The sequence below is a fragment of the Acanthopagrus latus genome, chromosome 10, assembly GCF_904848185.1.
Source record: "Acanthopagrus latus isolate v.2019 chromosome 10, fAcaLat1.1, whole genome shotgun sequence".
NCBI classification, from domain to species: domain Eukaryota; kingdom Metazoa; phylum Chordata; class Actinopteri; order Spariformes; family Sparidae; genus Acanthopagrus; species Acanthopagrus latus.
The window spans coordinates 18,276,727-18,301,043 of NC_051048.1; the positions used below are offsets into that span (position 1 = coordinate 18,276,727).

General features: G+C 43.1%; 1 protein-coding gene across 3 annotated transcripts in view; it reads right to left on the reverse strand.

The window, feature by feature from the left end:
• Positions 1–24,317, reverse strand: part of rgs12a (regulator of G protein signaling 12a) — a 39,089-nt gene that overhangs the window by 2,765 nt on the left and 12,007 nt on the right. For all 3 annotated transcript variants that reach the window (XM_037111656.1, XM_037111655.1, XM_037111657.1), the window contains 14 exons: positions 14,968–14,989; positions 12,532–12,701; positions 11,516–11,608; positions 9,800–9,943; positions 9,090–9,272; positions 8,840–8,990; positions 7,641–7,738; positions 7,244–7,429; positions 6,723–6,796; positions 6,494–6,620; positions 5,937–6,033; positions 5,564–5,622; positions 4,975–5,086; positions 4,198–4,737 (listed from right to left, as the gene is read on the reverse strand). In XM_037111656.1, coding sequence (XP_036967551.1) covers positions 4,198–4,737; positions 4,975–5,086; positions 5,564–5,622; positions 5,937–6,033; positions 6,494–6,620; positions 6,723–6,796; positions 7,244–7,429; positions 7,641–7,738; positions 8,840–8,990; positions 9,090–9,272; positions 9,800–9,943; positions 11,516–11,608; positions 12,532–12,701; positions 14,968–14,989 — 2,056 coding nt within the window. The remainder of the gene's footprint in view (positions 1–4,197; positions 4,738–4,974; positions 5,087–5,563; positions 5,623–5,936; positions 6,034–6,493; positions 6,621–6,722; positions 6,797–7,243; positions 7,430–7,640; positions 7,739–8,839; positions 8,991–9,089; positions 9,273–9,799; positions 9,944–11,515; positions 11,609–12,531; positions 12,702–14,967; positions 14,990–24,317) is intronic.

Consider the following 24,317-nt stretch of genomic DNA (forward strand, 5'->3'; position numbering starts at 1 on the left):
TTGTGAAACGGCTCTTTACTCACTCGTCACTGTCAGGAGTCAGACTGGCAGCTTATACAGGCATGCAGGGGGAAAACCAGGGGACAGTCCTGATGTGGCCCGGTGTCAGAGGTTATTATATAACAATGTGAAGATTTACAATAAATGGCTGTGTTGACACAGTTCACATGTAGATAGAACAAAGCATTGAGAGCTTCACAGTCTGCAGGTCTTGCCTCTTCAGCGGCTCGTCTTTCTCTCACATGTTTTCAATGTTCCTGTTGCTGACTCGGCTGTGACACGTGAGGACGATGTCTGAACACAGAGGTTCACTGTGGCTGTGACTCCTGCTGCCTCACAGCCGTGTCAGCAGCCAGGAGCTGGGACGGTCCAGCCAGACTGGAACAGACCCAGCTACAGTCCTTACAGAGGCCCAATGCCAAAGATCTGTGTCCAGTCCTCCTCTGGACACCAGATGGAGGATGGTAAGGCTGACCTGGGGTCAGCGGCTGCCAGCCTTGAGAGCTGACACAGAACCAGGAGGAGGAAGAAAGTGTGGCTGGCCCGAAGGCAAACTGAGCCATACGTTCCCTCAGGTGAACTGCTGAGTCATTACAGACGGGTTTGGGGTTTATTTACTTTAATCTTCTTCATATGGGCCAGAACTGTCCTCTGAGCAGCTGACGTCTGACCCGAACTGCAGAGAGGACACGGAACCACAATCTGAACCTCACACAGTCTGTTAATTGATGCTACAGTTATTTTGTGAGACAGGCTGTATTTTGGACTGAACTTCAAGCACCAAGCACTGAGTTCTAGTCATTCACATTAGTGGACTTGTACTGTGTGATGTCGCCCTCTAGTGGACATCCTAATCCCTGCTGGCTCAGCCTGGCAGACCCAGGGAGGTGATTACAGCCACAATTTAAAAAAAAAAAAAATAGACAAAGAGACAAAGCAGCAGTTCTCAGTTCTGGTCCTGTGGATACAAACCAGGACCCCTGTGGTTGTGATTTTAACAGCCTAATCAGGGGCTTATTTACACCTGATAGGCCCAGTCAACACTAGAAACCACCTGCAGGTCCAGAAATACTCCTGGTTCTGACTGTAGAGCTCTTTCTGACACATGATCCTGCTTCACCCATCTCAGACCAGGTGCTTTTACCTCAGCAGCTACGATGAAGATTCCCTCCTGATCACACATTTAAAGTAACTCCACATCTCCGTCAGGCGTTTAGGAGAATACACTATTTTGCTGTGAAGCTCAAGAAATGTTTTGAGGACTACAAAACTCCACCTGACCCACCGTCAGCACTGGGACGAGAAGATAATGACTGAATTGTTTCTGTTGTTTTGTCCTTATCCTTTAAATGCACGTTAACACGTGTGGCCTGGTGATGTGGAATAATTTAGCCCCAGATGTTATTTTATCTGCACAACCTGATGTGAAGAAGAGTAAGCGGCTGGACTTCATGCTCACCTTTTAATATATTTTATAACTTATGGCATTAAAGGTGCATGATGTAGTTTTTATTGAGAATTTGAATCAGAATTCAGTGACTGATTTTAAACCAACAAAATAAACAAACTCTCTCTGTTTTCATGACTGAATAAACAACACACAACTTAAAAAGGATTTCTTATTGTTTTACTTTATATGTGGCGGACCCTGCCACCTGTCTAGCTTCATAGTGTTCTGGGACGTTATTCTCCTTTGAGAACAGCTTGTTTATTCAGTTATGGTGAAAATTAATAAGTCTGAGTTTGTATTATGACCTTTCCAAGTTTCTGAATTTCTTTTCCAAAACTACTTAGTGCCGCTTTAATGATGTGCATTCACAATTCAGCTGAAAGGCGGAGTGCGTTGATCCACCTCAGAGCCATTATGTGTATCCCTCTGGAGCAGCAGGGGGCATCAGTTTAAAAGTAATACAAAAACTGTAGGGGGACGTCTGTAAAGACCGAAATCAAGCACACTGACGAGCTGAATGAGCATAATTAGCACTAAACCACCGCTAACTTGTCTGGACTGATGACTTATTCAGAGGGTGTTTGTCTCTAAAACACATCATTAAGCCTGCAAGTTTGTGAGCGACTTTCCGCCCAAACTCCAAAGTAACAACTTCGTTAAGTCTCTAAAAAAAGTTGTTAAGTCGCGTAGGCGTGTTAAAACTCGATGCACCTCCATGTTCGCAGATCCCCTCGCAGCTCCAGCCGGCTATATCGAATCACAGCTACGTTTCTATTTTGGCTGGTGGGAGAAAGAGAGAGGCAGCGAGGGATGGATGCAAACCAGTAGTGACAGTTTCTATCTGTAGCTCAGTCAACTCGTGGATAAGGTTACCATGGCGCCCGGTGGTGGGAATAAAAATCAGGCTGATGCACTTAGCAACCAGAAAAAGAGGAGCGAGGCTGCGGAGGAGCTGAAAGGCTTCGATTCCTCCTGGTAATCTTGTGTACATATCACCTTACATTAAAGCTGTTAGCGCAGGGCAGTGATGGTCAGAGCGAGGCTTCATAAAGTGCCTTGAAGTGCAACATCAGCTCTGTTGTTGGAAAGTACGCCGAACACTATAATCTTCTGTTTCTGCAGAGTTCAGGGAGGCTCACAGAAGGTTTCCTGGGATTCTCTTTGAAGTGTGTTGTCTCTAATTGGATTTCTGAACATGGAGAGTTTTAGCCTCATTTAGTTTATACATTTTCTGGGGACTGAGAGCATCGAATCAGCTGCAGAAAACACCATCACCATTATAAATCAATTCCCCACTCGATTGTTTGGCTTCCAATTTCAGGCGTAGTGGTGAAGCGGGAGCAATGTCAAGAAAGGACAGGAAAGAGAAAATGGAATCCACCTGCAGGAGGTGATAATGATGTTGAACCCCACTCATAATGAGCCACAAGCTTTGAAAGTTAAACAGCGGGAAGACTCAAAAGAGCCACAATGCCACAAAACAGAGCTGCGACCCCCATCACGAAACACCACGGCAAGCAGGTGGACCAAGCAACGTTCAACAGGGCCGCACAAACACAACGCACCATCGGAAAACACACAGCCAGCAGCTACACCCTGACAACGAGCGCACACAGAAAAGTACACAAAGGAGTGGGAGCTGATGAGAGGAGGAAGCCACAAGACAAAATGAAACAGAGTCCAGGGAGGACGGGAGAAGGCATGCGGAGGTGGAGGAGGAGGAGAGGTGATGATGGTGGTGCTGGTGGAGGAGGAGGAGTAGGAGGAGGAGGGGAGAGAAAACTGAGCTCACAAAACGTGTAAAAAGACAGACGAGAGTAATTTCAGATTCTAACATTTATTAGATCTACTCAATCACAGGTACAGAGTTTATTGGCAGTGATTATCTACAACAGGCATCTGGAGAGGGAGTGAATGACCCAGATAAAGAATGACGGGCAATTCAACAATGTCACCAACGCTAAGGAGCACTTGTCCGCCGGATGACTAATTATTTTCACTGTCACTCAAATGGCTACAGCCGGAGCTGACACCTTTTAATGACTCACCGGATTGTTGGAGTTGCATAAGAAAAAAAAAAGCTTTTTGACATTGACATTGTTGAATTGCTCTCGAGTAAAGGTGGTGGGATGAAGAGGAACACAGCATTTGTTTTGTAATGACTGTTAAGCATTCGCAGATCTGACACTGTAAAACAATTCCACGGGTCTGGTCTGCTGCCATGTTTTTCTAACAGCACACAATGAAGCCTTAATGCCAGGAAACAGCTGCTGATCGCATCACGCTCAATTGTTCAGTTGTTCTGAATCATCTTCAGTACAACATTTGCTGACCAAAGTCAAATATTTATCATGAATCTGTATGCATTATGCACATATTAATATTCATAGGCTCTGCAATCAGTTACATCAGCATTCATGCACCCAGAGCTACAGAACAAACTGGAATAGATGAGTCGCAGTCATGACCCAACAATCCGTGGCGTGGGAGGTGACATCAAAGTAAACGTTACGCACTGAACAAGATATACACATCAATATTTACATGTACATGCTTTGCTAAGTTCAATAAAACAGTTTAAATGATTGGCAAACTGAGGAAGAGTCTAGATCAATTTGTCATTAAAGTGCATCAGAGTCAGTGTAGAGGTGTTCTATCATTAGACCACTGGGGAAAGAGAGCGCACACATGCACATACGACACACGCAAACACACCGAGCCACTGGTTTGTTACACTGTAGAAATACCTGAGCTGGACTTTCCCTCTCCACCTGCGTCTTGAGACTTGGAGCAGGGCGGTGGTGGGGTGAAGTTGGCTTCAGGCAGGCTGTCCTCGAAGGATGGCATGGAGGTTGGCGCTGGGGGCAGCAGGGTGCTGTTGGGACTGCTGATGTCGCCCTCCCCCACAAGGGTCAGGTCGGCGTGGGCGTCCTCCTCCACCGTGCGGAGGATTAGTCGGCCATCTAACGGCCGGGAGATAGGGGACAGGTGGGTGCCAAAAGTTGGGTGGCGAGGAGGGGGTAACAGGCACCGCCTGGTCCCGGAGTGTCCGTTGGCGCTGGAGCTGAGGGAGGAGTCCAGGCTCTCCGAGCGAAGGCTGGAGGTGAGAGCCCCCCGGGGGGAGAGGCCGTTCTCCCGGGTGTGTTTCAGGGAGTCGGGGGTGGAGCAGGGATGGTCGGGTGGAGTTATGCGCAGGAAGTCGGGAAGCACCAGGTCTTCTTTGCTCAGGAGTCCGCGCTGGTCGTTGGCTCGGGTGCTTTGAGCCCGGCTCAGCAGCTCAAAGAATTCTGCAAAAACAGATCAAACAAGTTATCTGACTTTGACTTCCAAACAGGCGAGCACCTGGAAGAAGAGGATTAGTGGGGTTTAACATGCAGCACAGCGGTCTCACACCTGACGGAGAAAATAACCCTCCAGAGCTGCCAGAGATAGCAGTAAGTCTCAAGGCGAAGCAAAGCTCAGAAACCCACCAACAAGTCAAACAGAGAGAGAGACCGAGAAAAAAGGAAAAAAGGGCGATTTACCTTCAGCTTCATCTATATTAATCTTTTTCTGTTTTCTCTTTTCCCCTGGGAGTGCTGAGTCTGGTCCACTTGCTCTCACAGAAAAGTCCTTTGGTGTCGACCTCTCATCTCCCTGCAGATGCAACAATAACAATGCACTCTGTTAGGAGATGGAGGGATGGGGGAGGAGGGGAGGGGGTGGGTTGTATGGGGGGGAGGCCAAGCAGGAGCTGCCAAGCACCCTAATGAGCCAAGTGTCCAGATTATACTCAGGACCTGCATGTGAAGATGAGCCTCCTCCATCTGTTGGCTCTGTGTCTTTACTGACCTTGCTAGCATCAAGACTGAGTACTATCTGCCTACATACGGGGCAACAACTCAAGCATGGAAGAATATAAGCAAGTGCGTCAGCAACAGGCAGTGTTAGGGCAGAGAATACCAAACAAATTAGGAAATACACACCGAATTAAAGCTTGTCAAAGCTCCTAAATGTTAATATTTGATTATACCGAATGTTGCAGAAGCAGCACAGCAGTAGAAAAGGAAAACACACCGCATGTGGGCTTTTAGGCAACACATTGTGTGATAGAAGATGTTGTACTGTACTTACAGTAGCAGAAAAACTCCTGGTGGGAGGGTGGCCTTTGAGAGAGGAAGACTTGGTCTTGTCTGGAAGAGGGACAGAGACAGAAACAGAGACGGGGGTGAGGACACTATAGACAGAAGACTCCAGCTTCTTGTATGTAAATTTTGGCTTGTTATATTTTCTTTATTTATCTATGACAGTAAACTCATCCAAGCTGAGCGAATATTGAGTTGTTTTAACTTTGTATAGCTTTGTTTCATCCTTGTGTCACTTTGTTTTGGCTTTGTAAAGAAATGGCTACTTTTGTATTTGAAGTTATTGTTTTTATAGCTGCCACGTCTCAGTCAACAGATGCAGCCCCAGTGTATATTGTATATTGTGTTACAGGTGGTGTTACCTTTGCCTGAAGCTGGGTCTGCTCGCTCCAACACCACCCGCAGGCCATCCAAACTCGATATGGGTGCACCCAGGTCCAAAGGCTCGCTTTCTCCACTCTAAAAATAAACACATTGTCATGTTGAGCATGTTAGCATCCTCACCTGTTGCATAGAAGTCCACATTACAACTCCTCCTCACTGATATTTGTGTTCACAGGCCTTTGCTTATTTCATAAACCATCTTTCAGCTCTGGTCTAACTGTATAATACAGTTTTAATGCCTGGAAACCCACAGGACTAAAATAAATCATCTGGCAGGGGTTGAGGGGAGGAGTAAAGAGTCGGCATGTTTGAGGAGTGTCGTCATTCTTAATTATAGCCCTGGTGCTCCATCTTCGGAGGCTGGGCTGAGTCAGAGCGCTAACCACCGTGTAGAGATGGAAAAGGATGCGGTTGCTTCCCACCCCTAACCATGACACTCCACCCTGTGGCACTGTCACACACTGCACAGGCTGCTCTGGGGACACACAGGAGCTTTGAAAAGATTATGGCATTGTAACCACCGAGGACGACTTACTATTTTGGCCACAAGATCACCGAGGTGGAGGCCGTATTTGGCCACCACGGGTCGCAGGACCTCAGTGACGGGTTTGGTAGGCTTGGCTTTCAACCCCACGGAGCGGTTAATGGGTACCAGGTCCAATCTAGGATAAAGAGCACCAGTGAATGCCAGCATTGACATGAAATCTTAGTGAAATTCAGAAGAAATTCACAGGCAAACGTATTATTCAACTGATTATTTGCACCTAAACAAGGTCCTCTTCTCCAGCCTCAAGTCTCGTGAGCTGAGGGTCATGCAGTCTTGGTCCAACACCAGAGGCTACAAGGAAAAAAAAGCATCAAATCACACATTAGTATCACAAAACAAACAAAAACACTAGACACTGTAGCATCGTTATACAGGCAGACTCTCACTGTAATCCTCAGTTACTGCTTCACTCTGGTTAAACTCTTTTTTTTAAATAAAAGAAGCACTACGAGTTTGAATTATTACCTCATTAATACTGTCAATAAAAAATTCTGATTTTTAATATTTAATCCACAACTACTTAGTGATCCTTTAAGTTCAAACATCGACTCCTTCCAAAATCAAACCTGTTTAAATGATGTGCAGTCATGCTGCATTTACCAAGGTATGATTTGTAATAAACAGAAGCTTGAGTCAGTTAATTGAAGAGGGGATTGCAGCGTTTTTTTCTGCTTCCTCTTGTATTAGCCACAGTTCTCAGTGTCTCACTAATTTGTCGGCAGCATCTGCCTCCCTCACCTTCTCTCCTCCCACCAGGAATAGGTCGACAGCAGCGATGTTGATGCTGATGCTCTGACAGAGATCTTGGAGGACCTCCCTTATGGAGGCACCGGGACGGAGGGTGATGGAGGAGCAGGAGCCGTCTGGGAGCATCACGCTGCAGTTTTTGGGTGAGCGATCCCACACTGAGTGGCGGTTATCAGACTATGGGGGTGAAGAAAAAGTTACGACTCAATTTAATAGGATCGTGTGTGTTCAGTGTACATAGATTCAGCTGTATCGTGGCTACATTTGCCACCCATAAACAAAAAATGAGTGGGCTGACAAGTAAAATAAACAAGTCGAGCCTATTATGATAGCTTCACCAGACACTGGGCTCTGTGTTGCCATGGTGATATGTCCAGAGGAATCTTACCTCAATCTTGCCAGCAGAAACGGAAGTGGCCATCTCCAGACTTGTACCGGACGACAAGGAGCCCTGGGACTCCCTCCGCCCATTACTGCCCCAGTAGTCTGCAGAGAAAACAGCACAGAGGATGATGAATTCAGGCAGATAAGAGACATCTGAGCGCTACTTTCATTCAAAGACACACACAATATGCATCACCAAGACACTGTCGAACTATAATGTGACTAATAACAAGGTTCTTATCTTGGCAGGCGGAAAGGTGTGTCCTCGAACAAGATGTTTGTGAATAAACAGAAGGTGTTTTGTTACATTTAAGTTCAGCTGCATTTACAACTTAGACGACAACAACACTGAATATTTCTGTGGTTTTGGAAAAAGTGTGATATCTACAATATCTGTACACCTACGTGATTACTTGTGCTCTCAGAGGACATCTACAAACAAAGACATGTAGTATAGTGTCAATTCTAATGTATTTAACTGAGCTGAAACAGGGTTCAGACAACTACTTAAGTGCACTTTAAGGTCTTTTAGATTCCCCAACCCAAAAGTTTCAGACAATTGTGTCTGCTTATTTTACCTTCTATTTGTTTTAAGTATGAATTCAACAGGAAACCAATTCTCACATATTGCACCTTTTGTGAAAACTTTTGTTTTACATGACTAATGTAGATATTCATACCTGTTAAATCTAGTTCATATTAAATGCAATTTAACATTTCTTTTCAGCAATTTACACATACATTTATTATTATACGTTATTATACCAACGCTGTTCGAAGTCTTAAACAAAAGATTTGAAAATCACACTATGGTCAACTGCAGCATTTCATATAATGATATCATAACAATCAAAATGCCAATGTTCACATCACCTTATCTACATTATGCTTTCTGTCATCTATAAAGACACTGTGTCTTTGTGGGTAATACTTCCCTCAGTTTGTCAGAATGCTAGAGTTGCAACAAGTATGTATGCCAATGTACCAGCACTGAGTGTGTGTAATACTTTGATCACTGCAGGGCAGCTGTGTTTCTACATGCCTCCCCCGCATGTAGCTCATGGCAACTCTGGAGCTGGCAGCGGTTTTAGTATCTTTGTTCATGGACACATCAGCACTTTGGAAGTTTGTGTGTTGCAAAAGCTTTGAACAGTTCTTGATTTCATTACCAGAAGGCGACAGGCTTGTTAATTAATTTCTCACCAAGGTTAATGTCTCCAATTTCCTTCTTCTTCGGGCCCTTCCCGAAGCTCCTGTTGCGGGACCACGAGAAGAAGATGCCACGCTTCTTGTCCGCGCTCTCATCTCGGCTGTCTTCGTTTAGCGACCTCCCTGACCTCTGCTTTCTGATTTCCTGTTGGTTGAAAAATGAAAACAAAGATTTAGCCTGCAATGGCAAACTAATGAGAAATGTCAGCAACCCATTGTTACGGTCAAAAAGCAACAGCGGCACCTTTTTCGGAGTAGAAAGTGTAGAGCGGTCAGAGCTGGCACTGTGTTTTGAGGGTGCTGGACTGCAGGGGATCTGGTAGGGGTCCGGCAAGGGTCGGCCGTCCACCTCAGCACGCATGCACTCTTGGTAAAGGGAGGACTTGAGGAAGCGTGAATAACTGTCGAACTTCATCAGGTTGAAGATCTGCGGACGTGGAGGAAGAAGAGTGGCATTTGTGAGTCAACAAATAGCAAAAGATGGAGAAGAGGGGGGTTAGTGAAAGTGATGGACGCGTAAACGTCAAGGTTAAAGATGGTGAGAATGACTAAATGATACAGCTGGACACAAGGGAGAAGAAACTACTAGTGCTGACATATGGTTACAGCTTATGTTATGACAGGTGTCTTAACAGTTGACAATGTATCATGCGCCGGCTGAAAATATACACATCTCTGACTACAAGTCCATGTGTCTGTGTGTACAGTATGTGCTAGATCCTCTGTGGGTGTATGCCAGTTTGTGTTTATGTCTCTGGTGAAGGCTCAGGGCCCTTTTGTAAACAAACCCAGATGGCCACTAAAAGAACCCAATATGCTGTGCAAAGTGACTAAAGGCTAAATGAGATCCAGCCCCCATTCTGCATACAGTATCCTTCCGGTCATAATAGAAAGCGTCTTGATCTTGGGTGTTCAGATGAGACGAGGTCACTGCTGCTGCAGTGTTTCTGGTACCTGTAGCTGCTGCGTCTTGAACATGTCAGGCTGTGGGGAGGTGAGGACATCGTCAGCCAGCTGGGCCTGGCTGTCGATGTTGACCGGCATGGTGGCCTTGCTGGACAGGAAGCTGTTGTAGATTTCTCCAGCTCTCTGGGACAGCTGTAGGTAGAGGTTTGATAATGCACAATATCAAGAACAACTGTGGGAAATGGGGTTGCTATGTGTTTTCTTGTCAAATCCTTTTACTGAAAACATAGTCATTAACTGATGTAAGTGAAGAGAACATTCAGAAGGTTCAAAAAAGATTTCTTTGTTCTTATGGTATATAATAGTGGTTGGTTTCACTTCAAATCTCCACAAGGATTCTAATTACACAACTTGAGAGAAGGCTCATCTTAAAACTGATAGAGGTCAGACATAGACTTTATCTTATCTCACTTTATCAAGTGGATATAAACCATTATGTTTGGGAATCACTGCTGCAGAGACAAAGTATGAATGTTGCATCTTTTCCACCTCAGAGACTTTCCCCCATGGAACTAGAAGCCCTTTTAAGAACTATAATCAAGGTTTACACTTTACATAACTTCACTGAAGATTTGCAAAAATGACGCATAAAAAGAGCTTTTACTGAAATCACCACACAACTTTGTCTAATCCAGTGTGGTGAAAATGCAGACAACAGCAGGATAAAGGAAGCTTTAAGTTCCCCCGTGACGGCTATGCTGTGCATGTTGCTGACACATGATGCCTGTGTTCTCTTCAGTGTATAACTGGTCTGGTTTCGTTTAGAGGGCCAGAAACCTTTTCTCTCTCTTTTTCCACCATACAGCTTGAAGCAGCAGTTAGTCTGGAGACTAACAGTTGCGTTTTTTTCTTTCTTTTATTTCTAATGATACCTGTAGCAGTGGTTATATTTCACAACTGTTTGGTACAGCTTTTTAAATGTACTGCTAGGACATAGGGTTGGTGCCAAGCTCCAACAAGCCTTTGTTGTCTGGTCTGTGTAGCTTCCGTTCCTCTGTTCATTTTTGCTGTCCGATCAGTCTTTTGTTTTGACGTTGAGTTGGTTGACTTGTAGTCATTCAGTATTTGCTTTATTAATGTCATGTTTCTTTTTGCTGCAACTCTCTGACTCCAGTGTTTATGTTTGACCTTTGTAAAAGTCATTCTGGGGGTCGCAGCACTGGGACTAAAATTTCCAGGTACTTTGGGTGGAAATGCACATTTTTCGATGGTGACTACATGCTGATTCTCTAGTCTTTGACAATCAGAAGGAAGCATAAACCTTACAACTGATTAAACACAGAGGCAATACAATGAACAACTGGAGTGCTGACAACAGACAGCCATATAAATCCTGTTATATGGAGTACAATTTGCATTTAAAAGGCAAAAAATGGGAAAAAAAGCTAAGTTTAGTCAAGATCCTGGGTGGAAGAGAAGTAAGGGACTGTATAACCGAAAGAGGAAATTGGGAGTGAGTGAACTTGGTAAACAGGAAGCCAACTTCAGGTAAATATGTTTATTTACAGGTAAGTCTCCCTCAGGGGACACACAGATGATGTCATAGGTTGCCCGTTTCAGTCAAAACCATCTATCATGTTTGGAAAAGTCTGTATGAATAGTACTAGCAGGAACTGAAGCCGTAAGGTTAGACAATCACTATATGAATTTAAAGCACCAAACAAAAGCTCTGACTTAATTTGTAGCTTCACACTGTGGACTTACCTGCTTTTTATCAGTTGCAGGGACATGACTGAAGTATTCACAGGCCTGCCAGAACAAGATATTCTCCTCACTGAATTCTTTCTTCAGAAACTCCTGTGAAGACACACAGCACCAGAGTTTTTCTGTTGGAATACAACTGGTGACTTTTTCCGTTTTGTTTCAGGTGTTGTTGTTGCTGAGAGCCGGAGCGAGGAATAAGAAATGATTGGGCGTAATGTTGTGAAATAAGACTGGTGTAAGTGTAGGCACAGGATAGTGTGGGCGAGTGCTGCTCTGATCAGTGCTGAGGGAAGGTGAGGAGCGAGGTGGATCTGGGACGGCAGAACTTAATGTTACAGTCTTCTGAAGGTGTTGTGGGCTAAATTCAAAGACACATCTTTTATGTGGGAGGTATGGTGACATAAATGAGATGCCTGTACTCACTACGGTTGGACAGTGAGAACTGATTCTGAACTTGAAACTATCCCAGATCTATATTAAACAGGGACTTGTGAAGAAACGTGCTTACAAAGAAGTGATACAGCGAAATGTTATGATAGAAACTAATGTAATGCAAGAAGGAAAATTGGCAAACACTGACTGGAGCATTGTATCAGACTGAAACACTTTAGATGCCCTTGATTGCAGCCAATCATCAGCAAATGGAGGAACGAAAAAATATATGATTTAAAAAGGTTTTCTTCGCATTAATGTTGGTTTCCTCTCATATGTGAATCAAAACAAGAGTTCAAAAAGAGGATAGAAACATTCACAAATCTCAGAGACACTTTTTTGCAGTCCACAGAACACTTCTGGAGCTTAACAGCAGAACAGTTTTGCAGCATTCTCCTAAGAACTAAATTAGATGGAGACCTTTAAAGTTCTAAAAAGAAATATATAAAAGGGCTCCACAGAACTCGTCCAACATAATCCAAGTCTCCAGAAGCACTTATTATGTACATGTTTCTTTTTTGGGTTGTTTATTCCATTTTAACAAACAATTTTATCAAACTGACAAACTTTTACTCCTCTCTTACCGAGAAGTAGCGCACACCCACTGGATCCTGGAGGAGACGCTCGAAGCAGCCGGCCCAACTGGCCACACGCTGCTCCGGGAACCCTCTGTGGCTGCCTGCTCCTGGAAGACTGCCATTACTGTTCAGGCTGCTCTGGCTGCAGCATCCCTGCAACTGGACTCCGCTGTAGTCTGCAGGACAGAAGAGCGAAATACAAAGGTTAGAGGACTCTAATGTCATTGAAGGGTAATTCCTGCCAGAGGGAATGTTGAAGCCACTCTTCTTTTTTAAGCATTTTGTGTTTACAACCTTTTGACATTTTTGAGACCCATGAAGGAGAACAGATCTTACAAGAAACCGTTTCCTTGACCGTCCTCTAAACAAACACAAGTATGGATCAATATTGGATTTGGGTTCTAGTGCTAATTTAGCTAAATGTCAACTAGTACACCTAACACCGTCACTGAAAGCTCCTTAAGAATACAATTTGGCTAAAGGAGATCGCAGGAAAAGAGAGACACAAATAATGTGCCTGCAGTTTAATAAAAGTCTTGATCCAGTTGGAATTAAAAGAGGGAAGAACTTGTCATTTACACACAGCGGGGAGCCAAAAGGTGCCTTACAACAGCACCAAACATAATTACAAAAGAAAATAGATTAGACTACAAGCTAAATGTCAGGGGATTGGGGAAAGATACACCTCTCACCAGCGAATGCTACACAATAAGTGAATGTCAAAGTTCAGAAAAATGTTATGAGGGAAGTGTGAGTGCCGAGCTAACAGGTCTGATTGAAACAGCAGATGTCACTCGGAGGGAGGGAGGAGTAAAGAGGGGGTGGCAAGAAAAGGGGGCAGAATAAAAGGAGAAAGAAAAGGAGGAGACATGGCTGATTAAAGGGACACAAAGAGGTAGCAGGGAGAGTGTGGGTGAGGAGCCAGGGACTAAAGTTGGGGGCTGCAGCCTGCATGGTACCTGCTATCATGGCGGCAGATGGCCACTTTAGAGCTGGAGCAGCACACACAGTGAAAAAACAACATAAAACAAAAGGGGTCAAAGTGGGGATTTGTCATGCATACTGTATATAGTGTAAAGTCAACTAGTTGGCATGGGCAACTTCTATTAAAGGAACAGCTCACCCAAAAATGAAAAGTTAGTCATTATCTACTCCACCCAAACACATGGAAAGTCAAATGGAGTGTTGTGGACAACGAAAAAACATTTTCCTTTTCCATTACCTTGCACTACATGCGCTTGAAGGAGCCAATTTTATTTCTATTTTTAATTTTAAAACGAGTCCTCATCCACTTCGGTTATTTGGGAGAATGCAGCAATGCTGCTTTGCAGTGAAGTTCCAGAAATGTTCTGAGGACTACGAAACTTCACCTGACTTTCCATCTGCATGAGGATGAGGAGAACATTTTGAATTTTGGGTGAGCTTTTCCTTTAAAAGAGAGCCTCTCTGCTGTCAAGAAAAGAAATGTTTGCTGGATCAAGTGTAGTATGTTTTCATCTTGCCTAAACACCTGCACAAGAAGTATGGTGAATCTGAAAATACATGTAGTTTGACTGTGGCATTGTGAAACAGAAGTACTGTAAACAGCTGTATAGTTAGGTCAGATAACAACTAAGCTGGCCTTTATATGACCTTTTAAATTCAACAATATGTCCTGTTTTCTTAGCAATTACTGCTACTGAATCATTAAAACTGTACAGACTTCATGTTGAGGATGACATTCTGAGAGTGTGTCTTCTTCACAATCAAAACAAGTGACCAGTCTGCCCTGTGTCATTGGAAGTCGCTGTCTAAACTTCACTGACAAGCCACTTGTTTGGACTTGGTTTAATGTATTAGGGCTGAGGCTTTGGGATCTGTGTTTACCACATTGTGAGCCGCTCGGTTAATGAGATGGCTTTAGAAAGCAAACAGTCGAGCATGTCTGATCCACATCCACTGTAAAAAGGAGCGGAGCTGCACTCCCCTGCTGCAGCCTCGGTCAGCCTGTTAGCAAATGTTATTAAAACTGCTATGAAAGGGGAGACCAGACAGCACGCTAGCCCCAACCGTAACCCAAAACACGCTCGACAAACATCCTTTGTTAATGAGGCATGCTGCCTACAGTGAATACATCATCCTCGCTAAGTCTTTTTATTAGAGCGTTTTATTAGGCAGCTACAAAGCTCTGTATTGAGTGTGGAGTAGAAAATGAGGAATAAAATTTGCAGATGGTGAAAAAGCTGGACAGAGCACTGCGAGCTGGACAACATCAAAACGTTTCACTGTGTTAGTAAAAAGGGATCATTAAGACAAAGCTGTGAAAGGTTGTGATTTAATTCAGTTTTAAACCTCACACAGCTGGTGTTCTTTTATACATCTTTTATCAGAAGTTCAGGCTCAGACTTTCAGAGAATTAGTTGAGTGTAGTTTCAGTATAAATACTTGTACAATTGTACTCACCACCATCTGAAGAAGCAGCAGACTGAAAGAGAACAAAGAGAGACATGAGTGAGAGGCTGCCCTCATGACCTCCTGTGTTGAAACAAGAGACTGAAGACGGCCCTGATAGCAGTGTCTCTTCAGGCATCCCACTGGTCGCTCTGAGGTGTGTGTGTCTTTGTGTGTGAGTGTGTGCTACTGGGAAAGGGTTGGATCTTGAGTCCTCACACAGGACCATTAATTTGTAAGTGGGTGGACCCCTGGCCTCTACCACACACAGCTGTTCACACCTCCACAGCAGGACCCACCCCTCATTTTATATGACCCTGGCAGGCCTGAATGTGTGCATTCCTGCTAACTGCAGTCACAAAGATCAGAGCTCATCCTGGTGGAGGCCATCACGGGCTGTAATGGTCCTCTTTTCTCTTGTTAATTCAGGTAAAGTGGTTTATGCGTGTGCTGATGACCCTGGATAAAAAGGCAAACAGCACAAACACCCCCAGTGAGAATGGACATTTAATGTGCCCACTATCCATGATTGGGTTTAAAGGTGCACTATGTAGTTTTGGAGAGGTCATTTTAATCAGAAGAAAAAGATCTTCACAGACTGAATAAATAACATGACCTTGAACACAATTTCCTTCTGTTTGTTTGTATGTGGCAGACCCTGCCACCTTTCTAGCTTCCAAGAGTGTGCTGGGCTTGTTTATTCACTGATAGAAATAATAAATCTCTGAGTTTGTATTATTACCTTGTTAATTTTGTAAATATCAAAATTCAGAGTTTGAATTTCGTGTCCAAAACAACCAAGTGCCCCTTCAATTATAACCATGAGATAATGCTAATCAAACACCACATGTGACGGATCAACAAATATTTGCCTGCCAAAACTTTCATTTGGAATGCCCGTCTCAGCACTGGGCTCCTACAAAATCCATCGGCGTAATTTTGGAGAGGCTAATGAAGAGAGATTTAGCCCAAACTGTATCGTAAAATTATATTTAAATGCAGGGGAGGATATGAGAGGCACATCTTCGGGCTTGGTCCAAGAACACTTGAAAAATCGGTGCGTTGGAGGATTCATCTGAAAAGGGGAGACTATTTCCAGAAGAGTGTTTTCTGAGCTGCCACTTCAAAGTGTGAACATTCAAGGCTGATAATACGACGACATGAGGCTCTTATTGCCTGGCTGGTGTCTCGGTGTGAGCAGTACACAGTTTGTGCTTCAGTGGAATTGCATAACAGTAGACAATATTATACAGAGATTTATAAAAACTGAATGCGGATGTGGTTTCACTTCCTGTCTCATTTCTAATGAACAGTTTCCAACCTCCAATCAGTCATAGAACAAGCCCAGACATGTTGTGGATCTGCCCATTCTTTGTAGGTTCTGTTGATACTATTGGTCATCCAAAGGCAGGGGATGTAACCGCGGTCATGTGCGCTGACGTGACGCTTCGTTCCATTTCGGGAGTGACCACATGTAAAAGCTCAATCAGACACAGACCGCGAAACCCACTAATTGTCTGTCACAGCCTCTTTACAACTATGCTCCTGCTGCTGAGTCCAGCTCCACATAGTCAACACCCAGAAGCCAGCCCCTCTGTGGTGGTTAGCATGTGTACAGTAATCATGGGTGGGTCAGAGCGAGGAGGACCAACATGAAGTCGAAACAGAGGAGTGAGAAAAGAGAGAACACCCACTCCATCTGTCTGTCCTTTTGGGTCTAAAAGCGGCAAAGCCTCAAACCTTAAATATATGCACTGTTGTGACTGTGGTTCACTTTAAGGCAAGTCAGACATCACATAATGTGACGTCAGTTTGGGTTCTGGACAAACAAAAGGTGCCCAGGCTCAAACTTTGGAGTGTTGTACAATCCCCACTTTTTAAAGGGCACTTTAAAATGTAAGAAATTACTATGTAATAAATTCAAATTATAATATTTACAATATTAATGAGCTCCAAAATATTTGTTTTACATAACTGAATAAACCAGCTGTTCTCAGAGGAAAATAAGGTCCCGAGAACACTGTTTGAAGCTAAAAAGGTGGCAGGGTCAGCCACATATGAACAAAGTAAAACAGTATGGAATTCTGTTGATCTTTAAATAAAAAAAAACATTGTTTTTTCTTGTGACTGAATAAACAAAATGAAATTAGTTTGTCTTGGAATAAAAAAATCAGTTAAAGATCAGTCTTAGTGCACCTTTAAACCTTTGCGTGGAGCTTTTACTTCTGAAGTGACACATATGATAGACATCCACTTCCTCTGAGAGTGAAACCTATTCACAGACATGTGATAAGAGTGGGAGTATTCCAATAGATAATAATGACTGCTGTCTCGACACACAGCAGATGTAAGATCTTGTAAACCTTGCATGTGTTAGCGGGGAATTAGGCTGATGACAAATACTTAATCAGTTTCAAAAGAAGTGCCTCAATGTATGGGAATGTTGCAGAATTCCTGAAACACTAGCTGTGACACAATTTAGCAAATGTTACTCAATGAAATATTATTTTTTTGCTGCTGGTTGATTTGGTTGGTTGGTTAAAAAAAAGAAATGAATCGGTTTTAGTGATTTATTCTTTTTGTTGTGGCATTGACTGACTATTTATAGCACGACAAACTAAAAAGATAAAAAATACAGTTGAAGGATGTTTTACTTTAATTATATGTGTTGGACCCTGCCACCTCTCTAGCTTCAAACAGTATTCTGGGGCCCTCATTTTCCTCTGAGAACAGCTTGTTTACCAGCTATGGAAAAAATAAATATTGGTATTATAGTTTGTATTATAATATCCTTTATACTGGAAATATAAAAATTTGGAGATTGAGCTTCTTCTTTAAAACTACATGGTGTAAGGTCAATTACATTCATCAGTTATCCCTTCAGCACACTTGTCACACTTACAAAAGTAGACCAGGTAGAGCTGAAGAGGCCAGTGTGTGTATATTTGGAATGAAGCTGCAGGGGTTAGACCACACACACCACCGAGTCTTTCTCACTATTGCTTCCTCGCCCTCAACTCCACTACAATAAGGCCAAAGTGATGACCCAGGCATACCGTCACCTCTTGTCCACACACTCCCTTCCTCTGTTGACACCTCTGGTGACGAGCCAGTACACCGTGGGTGGCTCTGCAGCGTTACAGGCCGTCTTTGATCCTTTTCATACAAGGCTGACTTGCAGAGATCCCACTTCCCAGCTGGAATCCCTCTGAAAGCCATGTCCACGTCGAGGTTGTTATCAACCAAATGGACAAAATCACAATTCAAGTCACATCAAGTACCCTGGCTCCAGACGTGGAGCAGGATTTGGCTCTCTGGTTGGAAAACGTTCCTCTAGCTTTACTGTGGTACAGCCCCCACGCCATACAGTCTGGCATCCCGAGACACCACATGCTGGAGGAACGTAGTTGAGCACACCAAGACAGATTTATGCGTATGATCTGAAGTGAGCCACCACGACAGAAAAACACTTTTATCGGTGTCAAATCAGTTAAAGGATAAACAGCAATCATACATTAACACCTCTCACTGAGTGTATTTCACATCTTCTAAAAAGTGATTTCTTTTATCTTTTAGGCTTGTTTAGGCATGTCACTTCCTTCAAAATCTGTGCTGAGACATTCACTTTACCACAGTCAGATAAAAAAGCCTCTTCTAAACTTTTACACAAGTCAAGGCTGATTCTAGGACCCCGCAAACAAACAACCACGAGTCCCTGCCGCTTCAAACAGCTGTTCTGAATGGGAGCGCGTCAAAGAGTGAGATTAATGAGAAAAACAGCTGACTGAACAAAAGGAGTCTCCCGGCTTCATGCAGCAGAGGAAGAGGAGACTTGCTCGGCAAACCACAGTTTACTTACAGTGTTGAAGTTCCAGGTCCGCTTGAAGGAAAGTCTCTTTTTGAGACTCATTGTTCCCTAGTCTGCTCCACCAGCAGCACACAGACAGATTATGTGTATGTGTGTGTATGTGTGTGTGTGTGTGTGTGTGTGTGTGTGTGTGTGTGTGAGAACGCATACCTGAACATTCCCCACCCAAAACTCTGCAAACCATGTCTGTACAAGTCGGAGAGCGAGGGAGAGAAAGGGAGGGAGAGAGAGGAAGAAATCTGACAAGGTACTGGACAGAGAGAGAGAAGAGGAGGAGGAGGAGGAGGGTGAAGCGCAGGAAAGCAAGACTTCCTTACTCTGCAGCTGTTGCTATGGCAACCCACCCGACAATACATACAGCCTCTGCCACAGTGGCATGAAGGAATCAGATGATTTAACCCCCCTTTATTCCCCTCACAAAAACATACTTGCCATGTCAAAACCACATTGGCCTTTCCCTCTGGTTTTGTTTCCAGTCGGGGCACTCTCTCTTTACTTTACAGAGCAAAGAAATACTCAGTCAGTTTAAATTGAAGCCAGATGAATTTTGCTTAATCAAAATAAAAGTTTGGTAGCCCACGAGTTGAACTCCGAGCCTCATTCTCTGCTGTCACAGCATGCCATTCTTACGCCCCCAAACGGTAATAATTCTATCAAGTGGTGTTTTCTGCTAGCAATTTAGCTCATGTACCAGAAAAAGAAAATTGTTTTTTGTTCTGGCATCGCTCCTTTGTCTCCACCGCAGCACAGTGCCTCCACATCTCTGGCAGATCTCTACAATCAGCGACTGTTTCTGGACCAGCTATTATTCTTAAAGCATGGGTGGCTCTTTCTGAGGTTTTCCCGTACGATTCTTTGGACTTAATTTTGCCGTAAATAATCGATGAGACGCAGTGATTTTTAACAGCCTGGTTTTCATGGTAGATCTCCCGCGTTTAATTAGATTTCTACACGGTCTATCACTTTGGAAATTGGATGTCTGTCATATGTTGCACGGCTGTTTTGATGGTGCGATCACAGATGACATCTCAACCCCGTCAGGAAGGCTGTGTGTTCATGGACAAGGCCACCATATGCTTCAGACACACTAGGTTGTACACACTGACTGAGAGTACTTAATTGTACAAAACCAAATATATGATAAAGAAATAAATTGTTAAAGTTTTATTTACATCATGTTTTCATGTTTTTACTGACTTCCTTCTTCATTCTGACGAATCAAACCCATTCTGCTGGGCCTCAAGCTAAATGCTTGTGGCCAGTCAAAATATTATCGACCAATCAGCATGCTTTGAGGAGGTTTAGATGTGATGACAGTGAGAAGCGACTGCTAGCTTGTGGACAATGGCTGCCTCCGAAGAGGTTAGCACGGATGCTGCCATAGCAGCAGTTGTATCAGAACTGGACAAAATTTCTTCATTAAAAGTAGAGCAAAGAACCGCACTGAAGGCTATCCTTCTTCTCCTGACCGGCTTCAGTAAGAGTTTCATTTAGCAATTGGCACAAAATGTATCATGGAAACCTCTGCTCGTTTTTAAAAACACATTATATCTTGAAAAAAAAAGGGTCCAGTGAGAAGTACAAGTTTTGAATACTTTCCTACACACACGTTGCACACGCACGGAAGTTACTTAGAGTGTGGGACACACATTTCCCAAATCTGACACCAGAAAAGGGGTTTCAAGTTTCGAGTCAGTGTTAGAAATACAACCCAGAAAGTCTAGCTTAAGTAACAAGTCCATTAGATTGAACATTTAACAGACACTAAAACATCCTGTAATACTTACACCTCTGTCTTTTTCTTTTAAGTTGTGATGATGTATTTGGTGATTGTGTCACAAAGTAATCAATCAGGAATCTGTGCTGATGAACCTACACAGTATCATCTAATGTCACAGCCTGACGTCTGTCCGAGCACATGTTGCAGTGTCCCTTCTATGGCACATTTAACAAAATCGTGCAATGAAGATAATAACATGCTTCATGCTATAATGACTGCTAAACAGAAAGACAGAATGTTCATATGGTTTATGTGCAGATATAGTCAGCCATGCAGTAATTAGAAGCTATTCATGGTGCTAAGCTGAGTCAACCATAACTGTGGTCCTAGAACACAGTGAACAAACAGTCTAGTTCTGCCCTTCAGGTCTAATGTTGCCCTTTGACCTCCCTGAGGCGGAGTGCTCACTACAGCCAGGTGGGCACATCTATATGCACATAACAAGAGCAAAAGCATGTTAGAACTTCTCAAAGCAAAATGCCTTGAGGAGAAGCATTTTTCTATCTCGTGTTTTAAAGCTAACTGAAGAAACAGCTGCCACAAAGTGAATAGTTTTCACATTAGCTCTAAGCAGCCGGTTTAATCAATTTGTGAAACATTTCTAGACATGCTTCAGAGCGACAATGATCGCTGGTTGTCACAAGACCTCGCTAATTGCATTTCAAGTTCACCACCAGGCAATCTTGACGGAGGACAGAAAATAATCTTGGTCTTCTATCTGCCGCAGATGACAAACCATTCCCTGAAAATAACATCAAGAGAGAGCTTCACAAGGAGGCAACTTCCTTTTGAGGGAGAAAGGGCGAGGGTGTGGTGGCTGATAAGATGGAAGAGGCATTTCTTTACTAACAAAGCAAGGAGAGTAGAGGAGAGACAAGGAGAAACATTGATTTAGGCAAGTATGAATCTTCGCTGACAATATCTAAATAAAGATATTGTAGACAGACATGCATGAATTTGACTTTAGGAGGATAAGCAGCAGAATCTAGTGTTTTTACGATGGGAAATCTTGTTTGTCACCGCAAATCTGCCAGACAGTCTATCACATTTGCAGAGATCTGATGAGGTCAGCATGCTTATGTGATGCTAGGCGGGCAGGAATGGTAAACAACATGAACACAATTAGTGTCCCTTTAGATTTCCTATCTGTATTGTGTCTATAGATCAAAGGCTGTGAAACTGTGAAATAAATATAGCACATTATTATACATGACTCAAGGTCAAGCTCTGTTGAGAAATCCTATTTTTATCAAGGGTGCCTCAGGAATGATGCCAGTGGTGTGATTCTACTTCTCAAGTGATCTCAATGAGTTTCACATGCTCTTGATCTGCAAAAAACTTGACATTTTATTTTGTACTGGAAAATGGTGAAAGCAGAAGGCATGTGATTTGGGCAACAATCCTAATCAATACAATATCCAGGTCTTTCTGGGTTTTACTTTTAGACAAAAAATAATGGCACTTGCAGCTAATTTGGCAGTTCAAGGTGTCAGCAGTCACTGGATCAAAATGGTCTATCTGATATCAGGTACTGGTATTGTTCCTAGAACATCATAATTAACGTTGATCCAGGACCATCACTTAAATAACCCAGTAATTTTCACGTACAATCACGCTGTTGTGATTTCATAGCTTTGAGACTCATGTTGCTGGAACATCAAAGAAATCTTGTTCCAGAACCATCATTGTTACCTTACAGTTTTCTGTCACTGTTTGGTTCAGTTAGGGAACTAGAATACTTGGTTAGGTTTAGGAAAATATTGCTTGGGTTAAAACAGACCTTTTTCACAGCATTAAGCTTGTGTTTGAAACGATAACTTCTACCATGTATGTATATTTCCACCCTTTCTACCAACACCAGCATGCTGATCAGATTGTGTGTATCAAAATAGTTCTTGTTCAGAACCTACATTTCACCAAACAACACTTCAGCTAAGTTAGTTATTGCCATAGACTCATTATCTTGCACAACTAGCACAGGTATTCAGTAATTTACAAGAAAAGCTCATATTTAGTGTTTAATTCAACAACAGTTAAAGATCTTCAATGCCAGGGAACTCAGTGTCTGGCCCTTAGACCTGAGCCATGAGTTCAGATTTGTGCTAAGGTGTCTTTTAGGTGTAATCCCCTCAACTAACAAATGGGCTGCTCTCAATGTCCTTATGGATACAAGTAATTTGTATGCAAACTCAGGCCATCGTCACAATGCGTTTCATCTCTTAATCCTCCTGATCACCAGTAATCTACTGCCTGTTCTCTAACTCCAGCCGGTTAGCTACAGCAGATGGGTAAGGCTCTGCTACGTTCTGGATTACAGGAGCAGTACAATGATTTGTTGAGTGCTGCCGGTGTGTGTGTGTGTGTGTGTGTGTGTGTGTGTGTGTGTGTGTCAACCACTTGTTGCTGATAAAAAAAGCTGACAGGGAGTACCAGCATTCCTCTGACTAGAGATGTTTACCTTTTTCCCTTTGCTGCCCTACTTCTTGCTGGGTAAGGAACTTGTCACCTTACCCAATATCAGTTTTTCTTTCCCCACCTAAAACAACGCTGTCAATTCTGATCATGATGTTAACTCTGCCTGAACCTGTACACATATGCAATCAGATAGCCTGACAAAATTGCCTGAAATCACTTTGTTTTGTCGGAGCAATAAAGGAGCCTAAGGAATCGTGGTATGTCACAAGTGGGCAGGTTGGATACAAAACATCCAACAAATTAAACACATTGGATTTACAAAGCACAGCTGGACTCTGCAAAAATAGAATAACTTCAGGGAGGGAAACTAGTCCTAGTGACCACGACCCCTCCCATCTCCATTTATTATCATAGAGAAAGGGCTGCGCTCACATGAGCCCGGAGGGCTTGAGGTGGGTAAAACCACATAAGATGCCACCACACCCTGTTGCTGCTCTCTTTCTCTTCCATAAAAAACACCAGAATTGGACTTTCCAACCTGAAACCCGACACCTATAATTAGCCCATTGAGTCCCCCCCCCCCCGGTTTTCCACCAAAACTGTTGCACGAAAGCTTAGTGTACAGTGTTTTGAAAAGTCTGTGCACTTGGGTACATTTGTTGTGTGATGATAATGCCATGCATGATATGAATAAATATCTGCATCCAGGAAATAGTAAGGGCTGTATGTAGACAATGACAAGGATTTGAAAATTGGTTTACTTCCTGTGTAAGTCCTACAGACCTTACACCCTACTGTCTAATCCTTTTGGTCACGCTTGGAACCTGAGCTGGCTGACTGAAACTGGGAAAGGAGGGAAGTTTGGCTTAACGTTATCCCTCCAGGGTAGGTGCGATAGGATGGCATTTTGTCTTTATAGGTGTTTTGCAGGGCGACTAGTTCATGACAATGCCCACAGTGGCAAAAAATGCAGAAATACATATATTTGACTAGTGTGTTACCCTTTGTCCACACGCAACATAAATCTGCTTCCTCTCATAGAGCCACTTATTTGTTTGTCACTTAATACAATGATTAGTCGATAAATCCATCTAACGGAAATTGAAACTCAAACCAATTATTTCAGTAATTTTCAAGCAAAAAGGTCAAACATTTGCTGGTCTCAGCTTCCTAAATTTGAGAATATGAAATTTTCTTTGTCATTTATAATAGTTAATGAAGCATCTTCAGGTTTTTTGACCATTGGTTAGACAAAAGAAGCAATATGAAGACTTCAGTTTGGGCTCTGGAAAATTATGA